Source organism: Chrysoperla carnea, chromosome X, assembly GCF_905475395.1.
Source record: "Chrysoperla carnea chromosome X, inChrCarn1.1, whole genome shotgun sequence".
In the NCBI taxonomy this organism is placed as follows: domain Eukaryota; kingdom Metazoa; phylum Arthropoda; class Insecta; order Neuroptera; family Chrysopidae; genus Chrysoperla; species Chrysoperla carnea.
In genome coordinates, this window is record NC_058342.1 from 9888723 (window position 1) to 9909969 (window position 21247).

The following is a 21247-nucleotide window of genomic DNA, read 5'->3' on the forward strand; positions in this document are numbered from 1 at the left end:
GAGAGCAAAACTCTCATCACGAGACTAAAAATTATCAAGCGAAAATCAAAACGAGGAAAAAGGATGCTCAAATTTTCGAAATTAAGAATTTTGGTAGTTGTATTTGGTGGTAGTATTGATTACAAAATTCAAAGTTTTTATGAGTACAAAGTTCTAAAAATTCTATTTTTTAAAATTCTTATGTTTTTATTCCGCAAAAAGTACAGTTAAAATTGTTAATTGAGCTTATAACGATGAATTGGTAAATAATCCAATTAATCTCAATATTAAATTTGATAAAATTAGTATAAAAAAACAAAAATACGTTGTTATCAAGGGGCTAAGTTAACCAAAAAAATTCGCCAAAGTTTAAAAAAACGGTTTTCTTGTCATTAAAAAAAGTTGTCGTTTAATGCAAAACAAAATAATTGGAAAGTTATATTTCGATTATAGGGTAATAGTTCAGTTTTAGCAATTTTTCTTATAAAACATCCTAGAACATCAGGAAAAAAAACATTTTCAAGCATTTTTCATGTAGATTATGAATCCGTATGCGACGATACCAAAAAATTCTTTAATTCAGGACAATATGCTTTTTGAAAATATGAATTTTCTTGGTTAATACAAGTTATATTTTAAGCCTAAAATGGAATATATGGGTTAAGTTAATTAAACATATGTTTTTATGGTATTTTATTTACCTTATTTATTATTAAATAGGTTAAAATTATACAAAAATATATTCAATAAAATAATATTTTTAAATATTTAAGTATTAAGTAGGTATCAAAACAAATATGGCGTCAACAAATGACATCTACCTTGTTTGTGTATACATTTATAAAATAGGGTTGACGACACAATTGATGGATACTATGAAAGCCTAAAAACAAGCTAACTCGATCCCGTTAAAAGTACGATTGACATCAAATCACAGAGTGAACGCAGGGGCCAAAAAACCCGCAGACCCGTCCTAACTCGACCCCATTAAAGGCATGGTCAACCCGTAGATCGCAGGGAGAATTCCATCACAGAATGAACGCAAGGGCCAAGAACCCGCAGACCCGCCCTTACTCGACCCCATTAAAGGCATGGCCAACCCGTAGATCGCAGGGTGAATTCAATCATATGGTGAACACAAATGCCAAAAATCTTGCGAGCTCGTGCTAACTAGACCTCCTTAAAGGCATGACCAACCTGTGGTACACAAGATGAACGCAACCATTTGCGAGTTGTTTGCCTTATGCGTTTACCATGTGATCAACAGGTTGGCCATGCCTTTAATGGGGTCGAGTTAGGACGGGTCCGCTGGTTTTTGGCCCTTGCGTTCACTCTCTGATTTGATGTCAATCATACTTTTAACGGGATCGAGTTAGCATGAGTATCGTAGATTAATAGTTGTTTTTAGGCTTTCATACTATCCATTATTTGTGTCGTCAACCCTATTTTTGCATGTTTACACAAACAAGATAGATGTCACATGTTGACGCCATATTCATTTCGAAACTTAATACTTAAATATTTAAAAATATTATTTTATTGAATATATTTTTATAATTTTTGTATTGTTTTAACATATTAATAATAAATAAAGTAAATAACGACCTATTTTTAATTAATTTAATACAGTTATTCATTTTTAGGCTTGAAAATATTAACCAAGAAAATTGAGTATATTTTCCTGAATTAAAGAAAAACTGTAAGTTTTTCGGTATCGTCGCATACGGATTCGTAATCTAGGAAAAAATGCTTGAAAATGTTTTTTTTCCCGATGTTCTAGGATGTTTTATAAGAAAAAGTGCTAAAACTGAACTTTTACCCTATAATTTCCCATTTAATTATTGTGCATTAGTGGTCAACTTTTTTTTATCGCAAGAAAATTTTTGTTATCTTTTTGACAATTTTTTTAGGTTAACTTGGCCATTGGTAAGCCTTAACCAAAAAGTGCTGTTTTCTGATACCAATTTTGTCATCCGTTTCGCAGATTAATTGAATTAAAAATACAAACTGAGTACAAAATATAAATGAAGACATACCATCTACAACAACAGCGGATAAAACAGCATAACGGTTAGAGCGGCCAACCATCATTAGAATTAGTCGTTTATAACGACCAACATTTAATTTTTTGAACATTTGAAGTTGCATGCACTTTCTTTTGAACGTTATAACCAATGACGCCTTAAACAACCCGTTATAAGGGACACTTGTTTCTTTTTTGTAACTTAACACTTAAATAGATTTATAAAGTAGTCACCATAAATTAGTTACAGGTAGTTATTCTGCAGTAGATAACAATTGTCTTCATTCATATATGTTGATTTACTGTTTCAATAGTAACAATTGAAATTAAAATGTTAATAAATCAAATTATAAAATTATACAAAAGATTTCTTCAACATTTCACTGTCGGTTTATTAATCACTACAAAAAAATATTTATTGATCATACTTCAGTTAATTCAGTTTGAATCTGATTTAATTATTATTTTTTAACATAACTTTTAATTCAATTCTTCATGACTTGATAACGTTACTTTACTACATCAAAATGTCAGACTAAGTTTGACATTAAATTACCTCCAAAATTATGAATAATATCTATTACACCAAAAACGAATATGTAATACTAATATTTCGAATGAGTTCCGACATAGACTGCGACCACTGTGAGGTATGAAGTTTATTTAGGGTGCGTTCCGTTATACACTGCGAGCACTGTACAGTGCTCTTATTGGAGAAAAATTCGTTCCGTTGTAGGCCGCCTCCTTAAAGAGGTAGGTACTCTCAGTGCTTGGTAAACGTAGTCAAAATCAAACAGCGCCAGCTTTAAAAAGGACGTGTTCCGTAATATTCACCAGTATATTTGTCAGTGCTCATGACGTCAGAATGTACCATATTAGCACTGGCCAGTATACTGGGGAATAGTATGGAACATACCTAACATTTCGCGTCTATTGTTAATATAAAGAAATTATTCATCATAATAATAAAATGTGAAGTAAAATTGTTTTTTAAGTTTGAGAACGTTAATTGTATGTTTAATGTGTTTTAATTTATAAAATTGGTTTATTAATAAAAATTTTAGGCATTACATTCATGTTAAATGAAGATATAACATTAAAAAAAAAAATATATATTTATACCATGTATATATGAAATATACATAGTATATTAAGTTCAGTCCCAAGTTTGTAACGCTTAATAATATTGATGCTAAGAAAAAAATGTTGGTATAGGTGTTCAAAAATCACCTAATTACTCTATTTTCGGCTGTCTGTCCGTCTGTCTGTCTGTCAACACGATAACTCAAAAACGAAAAATGATATCAAGCTGAAATTTTTACAGCGTGCTCAGGACATAAAAAGTGAGATCGAGTTCGTAAATGGGCAACATAGGTCAAACGAGTCTTGGGTCCGTAGGAGGGTCATTTTGTAAACCGTTAGAGATAGAACAAAAGTTAAAATGCAACTTTTCGAAACATTTTTTCGTAAACATCAGTGTTTACCCGTGAGAGCGCAAATTAGGCACAACTTATATAGTATGCATTATATGGGAATATCAGTTATGTATGTGTGACTATGAGTTCGAATCCTGCACGTGCCCATTGAACATTTTACGTCATAATTATTATTTTATATATTTTTTTTTTCTTTTTTTTTTTTTTTTGCTTAATTCCGAAGTTTTTAAGAAGAATTTTTATTTAAATTTTGGGAACGCCGTAATTTATATATATTATCGCCGTTAATTTATATTTATATTTATATGTATGTGAAAATTCAGTGACTTTAAACATATATTGTGGACAAACACAAAATCAATGAATATACTAGTTAACTTCATGTGAACTTTCAAGTGCAAAGAAACAATAAAACCCGAACTATTAGTGTCATTTATCAAGAAAGATTACGGTCAGAAGTTATTATACGAACAAAAAAGTGCTAAAGTGTAAACAAAAACCATAATTTCAGTATATAAGTGAAAAATAGCAAAAATCAAAGATTTATTAGGAATGATTTAGCAAAATCGATCACGTAATTAATGCCACCTATCGGGAAACAGTTGTACTTTTTATTATACTGATTACCAACGGCCGCTTGTAACGTAGTAAAGTGCTGGGCATCTAACAGAGAACAGAAGTACTTTGAAGACCATACATCTTATTATTATAATAATATATATATATTTTTTCAAAAAGAAACCAATAATAAATCATGGATGAAATTATGAGCATGCTTCGTAAAATTGAAAAAGAATTAGATGAACAAAAATTAACTATTCTACATTCAGCAGAAAAGGTTACTGAACAGGTTACTCAAAATATAATTATTATACTAGAGAATAAGTTTCATGAACTGGATGTTAAATATGATAACTTAAAGGAAAAGTTGGAAAATCAAGAAAAGAGGTTATATTTCCTGGAAAAACAGTCACGACAGAGAAATATTATACTTTTTGGCTTGGAAGAAACAGAAAGATCATATAAAGATTTAGTAAATATCGTTATTAATTTTATACATAGATATTTTCAAATAGATCTACAACAGCGGGACATTCAGGAAACTAGGAGAATTGGGAAAAAAGGGGAAAAGCATAGACCCATTTCTATAACATTCACAACACTGGGCGTAAAGATTAAAATCCTTAAAAATAGAAGAATACTGAATGATACTACGTATTACATCAAAGAAGATTTTCCCCCACATATTTTAGAAAAAAGGAAGGAATTACAGGAACTAGCAAAAATTGAAATAGAAAAGGGTAACCTCGCCACTATCAGGTACGACAAACTGATAATACGCTCAAAGAATAACGACCTACCAAGCGGAAAGAAAAGAGCTCTCCCAATATCACCGGAAAGTATAGCGCCTACACAAATCAAACAGCAAAACACACAAGCTAATAAAAAAAATAAAACACAAACACGCCCACGGAGATCATCTAGTTTATCAGAAGGAATACTTAAACCTGGAATTCTAAATTACTTAACCAGCAAGAAAACCGATGGTACACCGAAAGAGCAACTAGACAAAAATAATCAATAGCAATTATCGCCCCCTCCTCCTCAGGCGACAACCATTTATGAAAACCACAACGCTAGATCATTAAATCTTCCAAGCCGGTTGGTCACCGTGGAAGATCACGACCACAACCCTCCAAGGAAAGAAAGAGAAATAAACAAATACAACATTTGCACCTTCAATGTTCGAACCCTCTCGTCTGCAACAAAATTGATAGAGTTAAAAGAAGCTTTAAAAAACATCAATCACGATATTTTGGGCCTGTGCGAGATTCGCCGACTGGGAGAAAATATTATCGAAGACGAGGATTACGTGATGTACTACCTCGGAAAAATGAAAGGCCAGTTGGGCGTGGGCTTCTTGGTCAAGAAAAAGTACAAATCATGCATAACAACCTTCATCGGAATATCAGATAGAGTGTGTATATTAGAAATTACTCTAGAAAACTTACCTTTTGCTATCATACAAGCGCATGCACCCACTGAAGGCTCATCACAGGAAGATATTGACGCATTCTACGAGGATCTTGCAAAGGCTCACGACTCAGTCTCAACCGATAATATAATCTCCATGGGTGACATCAATGCTCAAATTGGGAAATCGAAACATCACGAACAAACAGTGACTGGTAATTACGGCCATGGAACCAGAAGTGATCGTGGAGTGAGACTGATTCAGTACGCGTACGAATACAATTTGAGAATCATCAACACCATGTTCGATATGAAGACACACAAGAGATGGACATGGCAATCTCCAGATAAAGAAACAAAAAATGAAATTGATTATATCATGTCAACTAAACCAAGGTTTATTTGCTAGATGGACAGATGATCTGGTAAGGGCAGCAGGGAAAAATTGGACAACCCTGACCAGAAATAAAGAAAGATGGAAGGCCTTGGAGGAGGCTTTTACCCGCAGGGGGTCCATGTAAGCCACGACAGGGCAATGATTTGAAGTCGTTGAGTTAATATATTGTTTATTGAATAATATGTAATTATAATGAATTAATATGCAACTGAGTTATTTATACATATTGTATTGAAAAAATTTTTTTTTCATCAAGAATTAATTTAAATTTAAATTGTATAAATTTATATTTTATTTTAAAAATGAATTGTTTTGGCTGCATGGAATTAATAAAGCTTTATTATTATTATTATTATTATTATTATGTGTGACATGTATGTATGTGTAATGTGACACGTGTATTCAACACAGTCTATACATGGTATTTTAACAATTAACTCACTCAATTGTTTGTTTTCACCTGTTTTATTATAAATTTCAACTAACCTTCATTATATTATAAATATTCTAACAGATAATTTAACAGAGAACTTTTTAATGACAACGGTGTCAAAAAATGTGATAACAGTACACTGGACTGCGTTCCGTTTATACCACTGTTATAAACCCTTTTAGCCAGCCACACTGGTTACTAACCAGTACAGCTGTCTAAAAAGGAACGGCTTCGCAGTATTCTGAATAAATGACAGATCTTACAGTGGTCTTAGTTTCGGCACATAACCGCAGTATACTGGGAAGCCGTTTCTTTATAGCCAGTTTTACTAGTTTTTTGACACCGTTGTCAAATGAGAATAGCTTTCATTATAAAGTCCTCTGTTAGACGAAATAAATTATTGTTTAATTAAATATTTGATGAATATTTATAATATTTTCAAGATTAGTAGAAAAAATTAAATTTATTTTATATATTATAAAAACACATAAATTTAAAGTAAATTTTTATTTACTTACAATGTTATATTTTTTTGTAACATGAATGTAAGGCTTAATAGTTTTATTAAATTTCTTACTCATCATTTTATAATTATGGTATGTAATTTTTTTATACGCTGTTTGGTTTTGACCATGTGTTCAAAGCACTGAGAGTACCTTATCTCTAAAACGGCAGATGTACTCGTAATAGTAAAATGACGATGATTTATGACGTCATTAATTCCCCTACAGTACTGTGGCAGTGTACTGCAAGTCGAAAACGAAATTTCTCTCCAGTAAGAACTCTGTACAGTGGTCGCAATGTATAACGAAACGCACCCCTCTTAAGTTGCTAAAAAGAGCGGCAATTCAAATATATATATATATATATATATATATATATATACTCTCTTCTTTTTTGACGAAAGAAAATTCCTGTCTTTTAACGCGACGGGGCTATCATTTTTCGCCTGAGAAGGATGATTTTAATCACCAAACTAACTACTAGTGACATTTCTACCAGAAGATCTTTTTTTTTGGAATATAAAAAACATTAAATTAATTCTAAACCTCGTATAATTGGTCATAGTATAAGCACAAATATTTTAACTATCAAGAATGTTCCATTTTTATGTAATTTTTAAGAATGCCGCCATTTTAATGTTTTGTACTAGAATGTCATATTTGTGGACAAGTGAACACATCTCGGTTTAAAAAAAAAAAAAAAACTAAATATTTTAGTGATGATCGTGTGCAAATGAAGAAGGGGGGGGGGGGGTGAAACTCAGACGACACTGTCCATCTGAGAGGACAGTGAGTCTCGTAAATGCCAGCGTAGGCAATCAATACCAATTGTCGAAAATAATGAGATGATTTACTGAAATTAGTTATTATTGCATTTCATGTAATTTCTTTATATAAAATAACATAATAATTTATAATTGTTTTACATAGTTCATCATGTTAATTGAAATGATATTAAAATTTGGAGTAATACTTGGGAGTTTTTATACACTGTAGATATGTAATACATATCAAGGTATACTTAACTTAATCCCAAGTTTTTTTAACGCTTAAAACATAGGTCAATTGGCTCTTGGGCCCGTCTTATAAACCGTTAAGAATAGAAGAAAAGTTTAAATGTAAAAAATTTTTCCTTATAAAACAAATAAACATATTTTTGTTTGAAATATTTTTTCGTTAACTATTTACCAGTAAGGGCGCAAATTAGGACCAAATTTTGTGGTGTACTGTGCCCATTTTCTCCCAAAATACAGATAAAAAGATAGTTATACCATACCCAACAAATTTTTTAACTAAGTTATTCAATTTTACTGATTTTGTGTTAAATACATCGATTCAAAAGCTATAGATAATAGATAAGGTATTTCGATACCGAAAAAATGAAAATGATGCAAAAAAGTTAGATATTTTATTCATCAATTAACCATCCTTTTATACGACTTTTGTGAAAAAATCGTATCGATTTTCCGAACGGTTAAGGAGAAATTAACTATCAAAGTCATATAAGGATGAATTCTTGTTGACTTCGAGTTGAGACATATTTATTGAAATAAATACCACGATACTCGAAATAAAATTGTATATAAAGAAATTCTATTTAAAAAATACAATTAAAAAACATACAACGGACTTACATGTAGCTAAATATCGATATTTCGATTGCAACGCAACAAAAATTTTTGTATTTTTATTTTTTGTAAATCGTTACTGTTTTGTTGGTAATGTTTTGTTTATTTTTAATTTTTTAATTTTGTGTAAAATGTTTGTAATGTGTTATATGAATAAATTTTGCTACTGATGATGATTGCGTTGCAATCGAAATATCTTGATATACAATTTTATTTCGAGTATCGTGGTATTTATTTCAATAACTATACCAAAGTCAGCTTTTTAACCAAAACCTACATTTAATGTGACTCTTCATATACTACCATCTAGAAAGCGCTATTTTTAAGAATTAATTTATCGTAAACCATACAGAGAATCAAATTGAAAATCGACCTGTGTAAACGGCTACAGCTTAGTCTTTTGTCTATGGGGAATATTGTCAACTGTCAAAATTGGCAGTTGGTGTTATATTATGAAGTTGGCAACGTAATTTCTTAAAGAAAAAAAGTTTGCAATTGTAAATTTACTACAGATTGTAAATTTACAAAAGAATTTCTAAAATTCTATAAAAAAGCATAGTTTAAAAAAAAAAATAATGGTTATATTTATAGTATTGTACTTTTAAACTAAAATCTCAGAGCGATTAGACACAATCTATTTTTAAATAAATGAAACGAAGTTCTTAGTAGTATTTCATGTGCTTAGAACGTGTGCGCACTTACAGAGTTAAATCTGTGACAAATGTACAGTTACCAGGTGAGAAAGGTGAGTAAAAATAAGAGTTACTTTCCTTAAATTTGTATGACTGATTTTTATATATGTTTTGTAAAATTAAACTCAGTCTCTTAAATTAAAGTAGTATCCAGCGTCGCCAGACACTTCTCGCTGACCACAACTTCTGACAGACGCTTTAAAACGCAGGGAACAATTAATGAACTCCACTTAAATTTAAATGCTTGATTTTTATATATGTTATTCAGATATATATTATATTTATATTTCATCAGCCAGACAAATTGCAAAGTCCAAACATCCCCCCAGACGTAAAGAATAGTCATCTATTAGTATGAGTGCGAGAGCTTTATGTATGCGTTTAGAGCGAGTGAGACATTTATGTAAACTCCTTCTTAAGATCACAATCTGTTTTAGTTTTAGTGTATGTGTATGAATTTCATGATGATGACCAGGATGATTAGGAATAAATCATATAATTTTACTAAAATACTATATACATACTTATCTTTTTATCATATATACCATGTATATATGAAATATATCATAGCATATTAAGTTTATTCCCAAGTTTGTAACGCTTAAAAAATTGATGCTACCAACAAAATTTTGGTATAGGTGTTCATAAAATCACCTAATTAGTCCATTTACAGTTGCCTGTCCGTAAGCACGAATAACTCAAAAACGAAAAGAGATATCAAGAGGACCCGCCTAGCCGTTCGAGATAGAACAAAAGTTTAAATGTAAAAAACAACAACAACTTTTGTTTGAAACATTTTTTTCTAAACATCACTGTTTACCCACTAGGGCGCAAATTAGGTGCAAATTTTAAAAAGTGTATTATATGGGAATAGTAACTATGAATATATGGCTATCTAAGAGTAGATATCTTTCTTATGTGACGTCAAAAAACAAACGGTTGCGTCCTACACACTGTCTATGCATGTATTTCAACAATTAACTCAGTCAATTGTTTGCTTTCACTTGTTTTTCCTAAGATTTTTTTATACTATCTATATATCAAATACAGTAGAATCTCGATAAGTTAAAGTCCAAGGGAAACACAAAATATTTTAAGTTATAGAGGTTTTAAGTTATCAAGTGTCTATGTTAGGTAAAGGTTAATATAGAGGTATGTACATGTTTCTATGTAGTTACTGAGGGCCTATACAGAGATTATTTATTTAAGTTATAGAGGTTGCGTATTTTAAGTTACAGAGGTTTTGGGCTCTGATGGGAAGGGAACATAGTATTTTTTGAAGTAACAGAGGTTTTTATGTTACCGAGGTTTAAGTTATCGAGATTCTACTGTATATATCAAGGTATACTAATTTTAGTCTCAAATATTTAACGCTTAAAAATATTGATGATTGATTTTTGGTACAGATGTTCCTAACATCAACTAATTAGATCATTTTCGTTTGTCCGTCCGTAAACATGACAACTTAAAAACGAAAAGAGATGTCAAGCTGAAATTTTTATAGCATGCTCAGGATATAAAAACAGAGATTGAGTTCGTAAATGAGAACGTAAGTCAATTAAACCGTTAGTGATGGAACAAAAGTTTAAATGCAAAAAATGTTCCTTATAAAAAGATAAACAACTTTTGTTTGAAACATTTTTTCGTAAATAAGATTTTTTTCCCGTGAGGGAGCAAATTATGGCAAGGTTTGGTATCCATTTACGCCAAAATTATAAAAAATACAGAAATGAAAATTTGTAGGTAATTTCAACTAGTAAATTTTGTGAAAGACTATTGAAATGAAAAAAAAATTCTGGAAAATACTTCGAAAAATTTTCAAAATTAGAACAAATAGTGGTCGGTAGGCCAGCATAAAATTGTGTTTGTTTTTAATTTATTAAAAATAATGCAAGCCCTGATATTCAACATTTTCTGTACCGGGTATTGCAACAATTAACTTGTTTTACATTGATCTAATTAATACCTGTTCTAAAATAAAATAAAAATAAAATTTCAAAAAAGTGCCTCAAAAAATTTTTTCTTCCAAATATATGTAGTAGATCAACTTTCGGCCTAAAATAAATCATTGTTAAATATTAAATTAAAGCTCCTACTAACAGCTGCTATTCTTTACGTCTGGTGGGGATATTTGGTCTTTGCAATTTGTCTAGCTGATGGACTATAATTTTGTGATAGTTGTCTGAATCATATTTAAAAATTTAGCATTTAAAAATGAAGTTGATTAATTGTTCTCTGCGCTTTAAAGCGTCTGTCAGAAGTAGTGGTCAGCAGAAAGTGTCTGGAGACACTGGATACTAGTTTCTAATGATATGTTACAAAACATATATAAAAATCAGCCATACAAATTTAAGTAAAGTGAATTTTATTTTTACTTACCTTACCTGGTAGCTGTTGTACATTTGTCACGGATTTAACACTGTAAGTACGCAAGCGTTCTAAGTACATGAAATACTACTAAGAATGTAAGATTTTATTATTTAAAAATAGATTGTGTCTAATCGTCTTAGAATCTTAGTATATTTTTTAGTAATGTATTTATATTTACTACTCCCATCAAATTAGATGAAATTTCATATGACTTATTGAAGTTTTGGAGACTGCAATGCCACCTATGCAGAGCTTTTTACCTGTATCGGACGTACAATTTCCGCGCAATTTGAATACATAAACTGTTTCTTTATCTTTCATATTTCTTATCTTTTATATTTTGATGGTTTTTTTAAATTTTTTTTAAACTGTACATTTTAGGGAAATTTTATTGTTCCCAATCTTTCGCATTTTCGGAAAAATTAATATATACCAGGCATACATACTAATATTTATTTCCCGTCCTTTAGTGAAATGTTTTTTGCTTAAAATGCTTTCGAATAAATTGTAAGACTGCGGAAAAACGCGAAAAATTTTATTTAAATATCGATTTTTCCAAAAATGTGAAAGCTAGAAACCATCAAAATTTTGGACTGTACCATTTTTTCTCTAAATTGCATAAATTCTTTCGAGTAAATTGCACAAAATTATGGAAAAACGTGGAAAATTTTTATGTTTTTTTTACGTATATGCAAGTTTTTATTCTACAAATAAAAAGCTAAAATTTTTCATTGGTGGGTGGCATTTCTGCCTCCAAAATTCAGTAAATTTTACCTAATTTGATGGAAGTATACTCATCTTGTCCAAGCATGATATTATTGATGTTCAAATCACAAAAAGTACATGTTAACATTGCAGTAGCAAAAATTCGACAGTAAAGTTTCGCGTATCTCAAACCCATGTGGCATTTGGTATAAAAATTTCCGACCCGACAATATCCGAATTAGGAAAATTCTCCTAAAATCAATAACTCCAACTCTTATAAGCCGATTACAGAAATATTTAAAGAAAGAATATATTCTCAGAGAACAATTACCTTAAAAATATAATAAAATAAAATACTTACCCTGGTTTCGGTTGTGATTGTCTTCGGATAACAGCATATCGTGTAGCTATTGTAACTGCTTTTGACAAATAATTTGCCATGTCATTGACTAATACCACTCTTACAAACATCATTGTTCCATAGGTCAATTTTGAATTTGGTGCTTTTACAAAAGTTCCATCCTTATAAAATTAAAATAAACGACAAATCAATAAAACTTCGTTCACAAAAATAATCAAAATATAATATAGAGCCTTTTCAAATCCATACCAATATTTCTGTTTTGATTATATGGAATGCTAGTTTTTGTTTGTTAAAAATAATTTCATAAGTTTGATAAATAAATTCCAATTTTTGTCCAAATTTCCTTAATCAATTTTTGTGTTCTATAAATACGTATTTCGATTTAATTGTAGTCATTATCAGTATGAATTAGCTAATCGTAATTACTATTACAAATAGCGTACTTTACTCGTTGATAATTTGATAACAGTCTGCACTGAATACATATTTATATAATACAAAAATTGATTTAGAAATTGAGAAAAAAAATCAAAATTTAATTCGAAATATAGTACTATTTTATTATTCTATGATAATATTTATATTTATCTGAGAAGAAAAGTTATTCTCTGGCTTCTGGGACTTGTTCAAATGTAAAGATGTCAATTTTATTAGAATTGGACTACAAATGGCAAAGTTATAAATATTTTAAGATCTTTAAAGTTTGATTTTTGAAACATAAACGGGCATGGCGAAATGATATAGGTTCCGTTTTTTGACACTTCCGCGGATCCCTAAAAATCAGTGTAAAACCTTTTCGTTTCCATGGGCTCAAAACATTTCAAAACAAGTAAAACAAACAATTGACTGAGTTAATTGTTAAAATACTAAAATTGTTATAGACAGGGTTGATTACGCAATCGTTTGTATTTTGATGCCGTAAAGAAAGTAAGTAATAATATATGTAACGTATAAATTTAACATATTTAATTTGCGCCTCTTCGAGAAATAACACGGTCAGGCAATTTTTCTTGCAAAATTGCGATGGTTTCATTGCTTGTGTGACAAGTAACGGGCTTTAAATGAAAACTATTATTGGAAAACTCGTACAAAAGAAGAGTAGGTGAGGTTAGGTTAAAAGGCTAATTGAGCCATGCCAACACTCAATTAAAGACCTAAGGCCCAGTGTGAATTTTGACAAAAAAAAGATTATAACCGATTTTGACTATATTCATCAGCATAAATAAAGAAAAGTAATTAGTCAGAGTCACCTCTAAAACTTGATTATTTTTCATCAGCATATTTTTTCGTGGTATTCGAACACTTTCAAAACCCAAATATCCATTATTTGTTCCATTCATTCCAAGTTTAGTACCAATTTCTCCAATTTTAATACCCGGCAATGGCATATGAGTCTCTTCATCACGAAGTTGAACTATGAATGGATGAATTCCTTCATTTTTGCCTTTTGTATGAAGTTGGGCAACGACTACAGCGTAATTCGCAGTATGTGCAACTGAAAACAATAACTCGGTATTAATTTTTAATAAATTTTATGTTCTTCAAGTTTATTATCCATAATTAGTCATATTTTCCCCAAAATATATACACTTATGAACTGTGGACGAAGGTTAATGGCAACGGGTGTTATAACTCCCTTTTATAATCCCTAGGAAAATAGTTGTGAGGTTTTTAGTATGTCTGATACAAATCCATTTCTTTAAACATGATCATTTCAAATAATTCACTGTTAATAACTCTTGACTTGATGATTGTTTTGAGTGATAACACGTCGATTTTGGTATCCGGGAAAGTTAAAAAATGGTGCCTAGAAAATTTTAGGTTTCATTCCTCCACACCCACTCACCTTAACTTTGAAATTTCAAATGGCACCTGCTACTTTGCGATATCTCATTTGAAAGGACAGAAATTTCTTTCTTTAACCATGGTAAAAAAATTAAATCGGTCAATTGGTTCTTAAGATAGATTACACAGAAGATGAAGGATATTAATATCTTCTGGGCAGTCTATTTTAAGAACCAATCGATCGATTTTATTTTTTTATTATGGTGAATAGAGAATTTTATGACCTTTAAAATGATGTATAACAAGGTAGGAGATGCCATTTGAAATTTCAAAGTAGGAATGACTAGGGGCGAAACTTAAAATTCTCTAGGTACCATTTTTGAATTTCCCCTCAATATCTAAATTGATGTGTTTTAACCCAAAACAATAATCACATCGGCTCAAGAGTTATAACGGGATACTTTTGAAATGATCACACTATACATTTTTTCCCTCTGAAATTCGACATGTTTGTTAACATCGCTTTTTTCTACATTTTTAAGGTTTTGCCCAAGTCTACAGACTTTTCCACGTGAGCTAAAGGGATGAAAATTTGTATGTAAGTTCAAGTAATAAGGAATTGCTTTTTGCAGGTTATCACCCTTCGTAGACACCTTGTGCTTTATGTATGTCGAAATAACATGATTTTCGAGATTTTCAAGGCATTTTCAAGGATAATTCACAATTTCTCTAAATTAAGTTAGACGATTGGATATTTGTATGCAAATTAAGTAAGTGCCAAGGAAGTGCATTTTTGGAGCGTTTTCAAAAGTGTTAATTTTGCTTGGAAGCAAATATTTTGGTCTAAAAAGCTCGTACGGGAATTTTTTATAGCTGATTTTCAAGACAAATAAACAATCTTTCCAGAGATTTTAACAAATTTATTGTAAAATTATTTTTAAAATTTTTAGTATGCTTCTAAACTTAAAAAAATAAAATTTAGGGAAAACATTTCTCAACTTTTCAACATTCCGTGAAAACCGACAAGGGGTGCAAAAAATTTTTGTTTAATAGATTCCAAAAATAGAAAGTACAAGTCTTCAAATAAGCTATTGAAATTCCGAAGTCGATGATTTTTCGCAAAGATACAGATGTTTGAAATATAGGTAATATTTTTAGTAAAAATTGTGTTCCCGTAATAAATTGGCGGAGTGTATATGAAAAGGCAAAAATCCCATTTCAACGAAAACCATTTAATAAGGGGAAAATGACCTCAGTGATGGTGCTCCGATACTTAGGTCTTTGTAATTGGCTTATCATTGTTAATCACAAAACACTAATAATCGTAAAATTTGTCGTTACGTATTCGTTATTAAAAATTTTTCGGTCAAACTTTTTTAGAATCGCATGGATTGTTGATTCGACTTAAGTAAGCATACCATTAACATGCTTATCAAAGGCAGCATCAAAGCCATACCACTCTAGTCAAATCAACAATTTTTTTTTTCTGTCTATTATATAATTTTCTCATAATATCTGTTTATAATTTGTAAATTGAACGTTATAGCTATTTTTAAGAAATCAATTAAAAAATTAATTTATATGAATTAATTTGCCTAGTATTAAGCAGCAACAACTTTCTTACAATTTTTAAGTTGGTGTATATAATTTAAAATATCAAACGTGCGATATCGATATTTCAAATTATTTTGAGTGAACGTGTAAAATTTTAAGTTTCAAAAACATCAAACGTGTGATATCGATATTTTAAATTATTTTGAGTGAACATGTAAAATTTTAATTTTCAAAAACAAGTGAGAAAAAACAGTTGACTGAGTTAATTGTTGAAATATTCTGTATAGAAAGCGTTGAATATCAGTGATTGCATTTTTTTATATAAATTAGAAGAGTTGCAAAAACCAACAAAATTTTCAAACGAATTTTCTAGAATATTTTTTGGTTTTTCGAGAATATTTCACAAGAGTATTAGGTAACGCTTCCAGTAAATTTTCAATTAGCTATTTTTTATAGTTTTGGAGAAAATGTACACCAACGTTTTGTCCTAATTTGCGCCCTTGCTAACAAACAGTGACGTTTACATAAAAATGTTTCAAACAAAACTTTTGTTCTATCTCTAACGGTTTACGATACGGGTCCTACGCCGCAAGACCCAATTGACTTATGTTGCTCATTTACGAACTCATACTCACTATCGTGAATACAGACAGACAGACGTACAATCGGAGATGGACTCTTTAGTTATTTTATGAACAACTATACCAAAATTTTATTCGTAGTCACAATATTTTTAAGCGTTACAAACTGGGGACTAAACTTAGTACACCTTGATATTACACACATACAGGGTATAAAAATATAAAATAGTCAACGGCATTTAAAAAATATATTTTTAATAGTAAGTATACCTCAAATAAAAAGGAATGTTATTTAATATACAGAGCTACTGAATTTCGATAATTTGTCCGCTATTTATTTTCCCCTAAATATGTCTCCCTAATATAGCTGTTTACGAAAAAACAAAGACAAACCCCAGCATAAAAACATTAATTTAAAAAAAAAAAAAAAAAGAAAAACTATACGATAAATCATGTTGAAATTCAACAAGAATTCGTGTTTAGAGCTATTTTATACATCAAGAAGTTTTTTACGAAAGGTTAACTTTGCCAATTTTTCAAATATAAACCATTTCCGATAAAATTGAACAAAGATACTCAGAGCCCATGTAATTTTGAAAATTTTAAATAATTATGTGTCTTAAACGACGGTAAAAAATCTCATTTTTTTGCTTTTAAAGTAGGAAACTATGATCTTTCGAATAAACTTTTTTTAAATTAATAGTATTTAACTGTGACTCTTGATACTACTATAACTTAATAAGACAAAAAAAATCTTAAAGAACGGCTCAATAAAGATCTCTCGTGTGGGATAAGTATACATAAAAATATCACGGCTAAATAATGTTAAAAAGAAAATACTCACGTCCACCAGGCCACCATTTGTAAGACGTTAAAGTTGGACTATTCAAAATAAATTCTTGTGTCTTTGGATCATATGTAGCAATTGTTTCTAAACCACGAATAAATGTACCATGGCCTAATTCGGTTTGTGCGTATGTACCAATTATACTGCAGGTCCAAGCTTTTTGCATCCATTCTGTTTGCTGTTCAATTGTACCTTGTCCCATTATTGTTGGAATAAACATTACATAATGTAATGCTAATGGATTTCCATCTTTTAACATTGATGATCCCAAAAGGCCACCTAAGACGGATCTGTAAACAATTTTTTTCCACAAATAAAACATTAAACAAAAATTGAAGCAGGATAAATGTAACGACTTTTTGGCATACCATCATTAAGAATGTACGAGCGTCAGAATAATTTTGGATAAAAGGGTTGATTTTTTTTTTTTTGTATGAAGTTGGACTAAGTCTCAATCAATTATGAATATTTTAGGGTGAGTTGCCCGATTATTTAAATAAATAAATGACTTAAAAAGTAGGCATATTTAACATTGGTCTTATGGGAAAATAGATATGTTTTCATAGATTTCTCCAAAACTAGTATGTGGAAATTATTAAAAAAAAAAATATTTAGAGTTAAAATCTTAATAAATTATTGGAAAAAAAAATTAAAAAAAAAACATTGTGCCCAAATAATTAAGGAAATACAGTTAAACCTGGGTAAGTGAGAACTGGATAAGGGAGAAAACTCTATAAGTAAGAGTAATAGCCAGGACCCCTTGAACTCTCGCTTATCCAGGTTTGACTGTATGAACACAAATTAATTTTTTTTTTCAATTTTGATGGTGAATTATGTTGTGAACTTTACAAGATAAGACAAAAAGTAAAAATAAAATTTTTACATTCAAGAAGTTATAACAAAATTCAGTCTACATTCCTGAAGTTACAACAAAATTGATCATCAAAGTTAAAAAAAAGTACAAATAATTTCAACCAGAAGTCTTGCCTTCGATCTGATTCACCTATAACGATTAAAATCTTCTAATTATAATATTTAATATTTCTTGACTAATATTAGAAAAACTTAAATTTTTATGACAAGAAAAGTTGTAGGAAATACAGTTTACTAAAATTTTTTTTTACTAAAGTTCAAATTTTTTATTTTAAAACATTAAACGCCAATTTCTCTGTAAATATTAACCAAAAGAATAGTCTGATAATAATTATAGAAAATGTTATATTCCTTACAACTTTGCTTATTACAAAAATTTAAGTTTTCCTATGAGTCGAGAATTTTTTTAAAATAAACGATAAGTAAAATTTAGTTATATCAAAAAACAAAGATATTTTCTTGGAATAAGGAATTGTCGTAAGGAATTCATAGTTTTTGTTTGGTTCGGTTATTTAGGGACATCTTGTATATAAATTCTCCAATTATTCACAATTGTTTTAAATAAATTCAGTGATTATTTCGAAAATTAAAATTTCACAATTCGGCGGCTTAATAATTTTACGGAGAAGCAGGAGTGTTTTAAGGAAAAGGTGTTTAAATTATTAAACAACTTTTCCTTAAAACACTTAAGGTTCTTTAAATTATTAAGAAATCGTATATCCTCAATTTTTTTTTTCAAATTTCTAGAAAGTAATTTTACCTTTACTAACTCATTGAAGGCATTGACAAGCCGTGGATCAGCGAATGAAGATTCGAGATGCTTTAAAATGGACCCCATAACCTCAAATTAAGTGATTTTGCAAAATTCATTTTTTATTATTAATATTTTTTGTAAATTTTAAGCATATTTAATAATAAATAAGGTAATTAACAATCTATTTTTAACTAACTATTAAAACGATAATTATTGAAAATAAAAATTTATAATTTATATTTGTTTATTTTAGAAAAATTAATGATTTTTATCCAGCTCTGACAACGGATTCGTAGTCTACGTAAAAAATTCTTTAATTTGGTTTTTTACCTGACACTCTAGGAGTTTTTTTAAGAAAAATTGCTAAAGATAACGTTAACGTTAGATACTCGTTAGATATACGATAGTGTCAGGATATCAGTGGTTTTTTTTTCAAGAACTACGAATTTCAATCTACAATATAATCACCAACGGATGAATTAGTTACTATGCCAGGAATTATTATGTTACTCGGATCTCATCTGATGGTTTACTAAATAAGCACCTAGTGAAATTTCTTGCAGAAAATACTGAAATTTCTTAAAGAAAATTAAATATCGATTATAACAAACACAAATAAAGGTTCCTTCAAGGTCGTTAAAACTGATTTTGACTATATTTACAAAATAAAAATTTACCTGTAACTATCCATTCCAGCTTTACCACTGTTTTGTAATTCTTGCACTTTTCGAAAAATAATACATGTTTTACGTATTGCTTCCTCATATTTTTCTTTGTGACTAAGATATTCATTTGGAACACTATCTTCTAATTCAGGATCCGAAAAGAAATAATTCTCTACAACAAATATAATAGGTATACACTCAATAAAACTTCATTTTGAATTCAAAACGTCAAAACTCAAAAATACAACAAAAAGTATATAACCTTAAAAAAAGTTTTTTAAGTCAAAATGTCACAAACCTCTTGAACGACGTTCTTCTGTCTTTTCAATTCCTCCATCTAAAAAGATTGTCAATTCCTCTGGATCGAAAGTACATCTTTGACGTTCTCTTAGTAAATCTTGATTAACTGTTTTCTTGATTGACATCTTTTAATGAATAATATTGATTAGAATTTAAAAAAAAAAAAATTACACAAAACTAGTTTTTATTCGCAAATTAATTAATACTGTTAAAATTATTTTACGGAATGTTTTAACACTTTTTAAAATATTGTAAGACGTCACCAAATTAAAAATCACTGATTTATTTTATTCTTTCATAACACTAGTTTTAAAAATTAACATTTGGTCTCTTCAACAGTGTTTTTAGTATAAATATAATAATTTATTTTTAATTACGTATGATGTATTTGTAGTATGTACAACATAATTTATCAGCATGAATATACAAAATTTTTACTCATTTTTTCTAAAGGCTATAATACCACTATCTGAATCTTGATACTTATTTACATTTGTAGACATTGTACTCTAACTACTCTAAGTATGAATGTACTAGCAATATAATTTATTTGCTTGATAGACGAAAAAGATACTTGTCATCCTAAGTTCTTTGTTGTGTATAAAATTATGAATGATCAAAATTAGAACAATCAACATATTTTTTGTTTAAATTTACGAAATAGTTTTATTCAGAAAATGTAATACTAAAATATTACGAATTTATTTTAGCATATTTTTATACCATGTATATATGAAATATACATAGTATATTAAGTTTAGTCCCAAGTTTGTAACGCTTAAAAATAATGATGCTAGGAAACAAATTTTGTCATAGGTGTTCATAAAATCATCTAATTAGTCTATTTCCGGTTGTCCGTCCGTCCGTCCGCCTGTGGACACGATAACTCAAAAACGAAAAAGGTATCGAGCTGAAATTTTTACAGCGTACTCAGGACGTAAAAAGTGAGGTCAAGTTCGTAAATGAGCATCATAGGTCAATTGGGTCTTGGGTCCGTAGGACCCATCTTGTAAACCGTTAGAGATAGAACAAAAGTTTAAATGTAAAAAATGTTCCTTATCAAAAATTAAACAACCTTTGTTTGAAACATTTTTTCGTAAACATCACTGTTTACCCGTGAGGGCGCCAATTAGGCGGAAATTTTAGAATATGTACTATACATGATTAACAGTTATGTATGTGTCACATGTTTGTATGTGTAATGTGATTAAGAAATTAACACTGACTATGCATGGTATTTCAACAATTAACTCAGTAAATTGTTTGTTTTCACTTGTTTTTTTTTTAACTTGAAACAGAATTTTTGAGTATACCCTAACAAGTAACTATTTGAGGTATTCTGAAAAGCAAAATTATTCTATTACATATTAGAAGTATTTTAAAA

At 29.6% G+C, this 21247-nt stretch overlaps 1 protein-coding gene across 1 annotated transcript in view; it reads right to left on the reverse strand.

Annotated features, from left to right (window-relative positions):
- Positions 1-20039, reverse strand: part of LOC123302340 (probable peroxisomal acyl-coenzyme A oxidase 1) — a 28247-nt gene extending 8208 nt beyond the window's left edge. Inside the window, exons 1-5 of the mRNA XM_044885231.1 lie at positions 19862-20039; positions 19576-19735; positions 17269-17561; positions 13755-13999; positions 12502-12662 (exon numbers count right to left, since the gene is read on the reverse strand). Of these exons, the coding sequence (XP_044741166.1) occupies positions 12502-12662; positions 13755-13999; positions 17269-17561; positions 19576-19735; positions 19862-19988 (986 nt within the window). The 5' untranslated portion in view covers positions 19989-20039. The remainder of the gene's footprint in view (positions 1-12501; positions 12663-13754; positions 14000-17268; positions 17562-19575; positions 19736-19861) is intronic.
- Positions 20040-21247: the final 1208 nt, after the last annotated feature.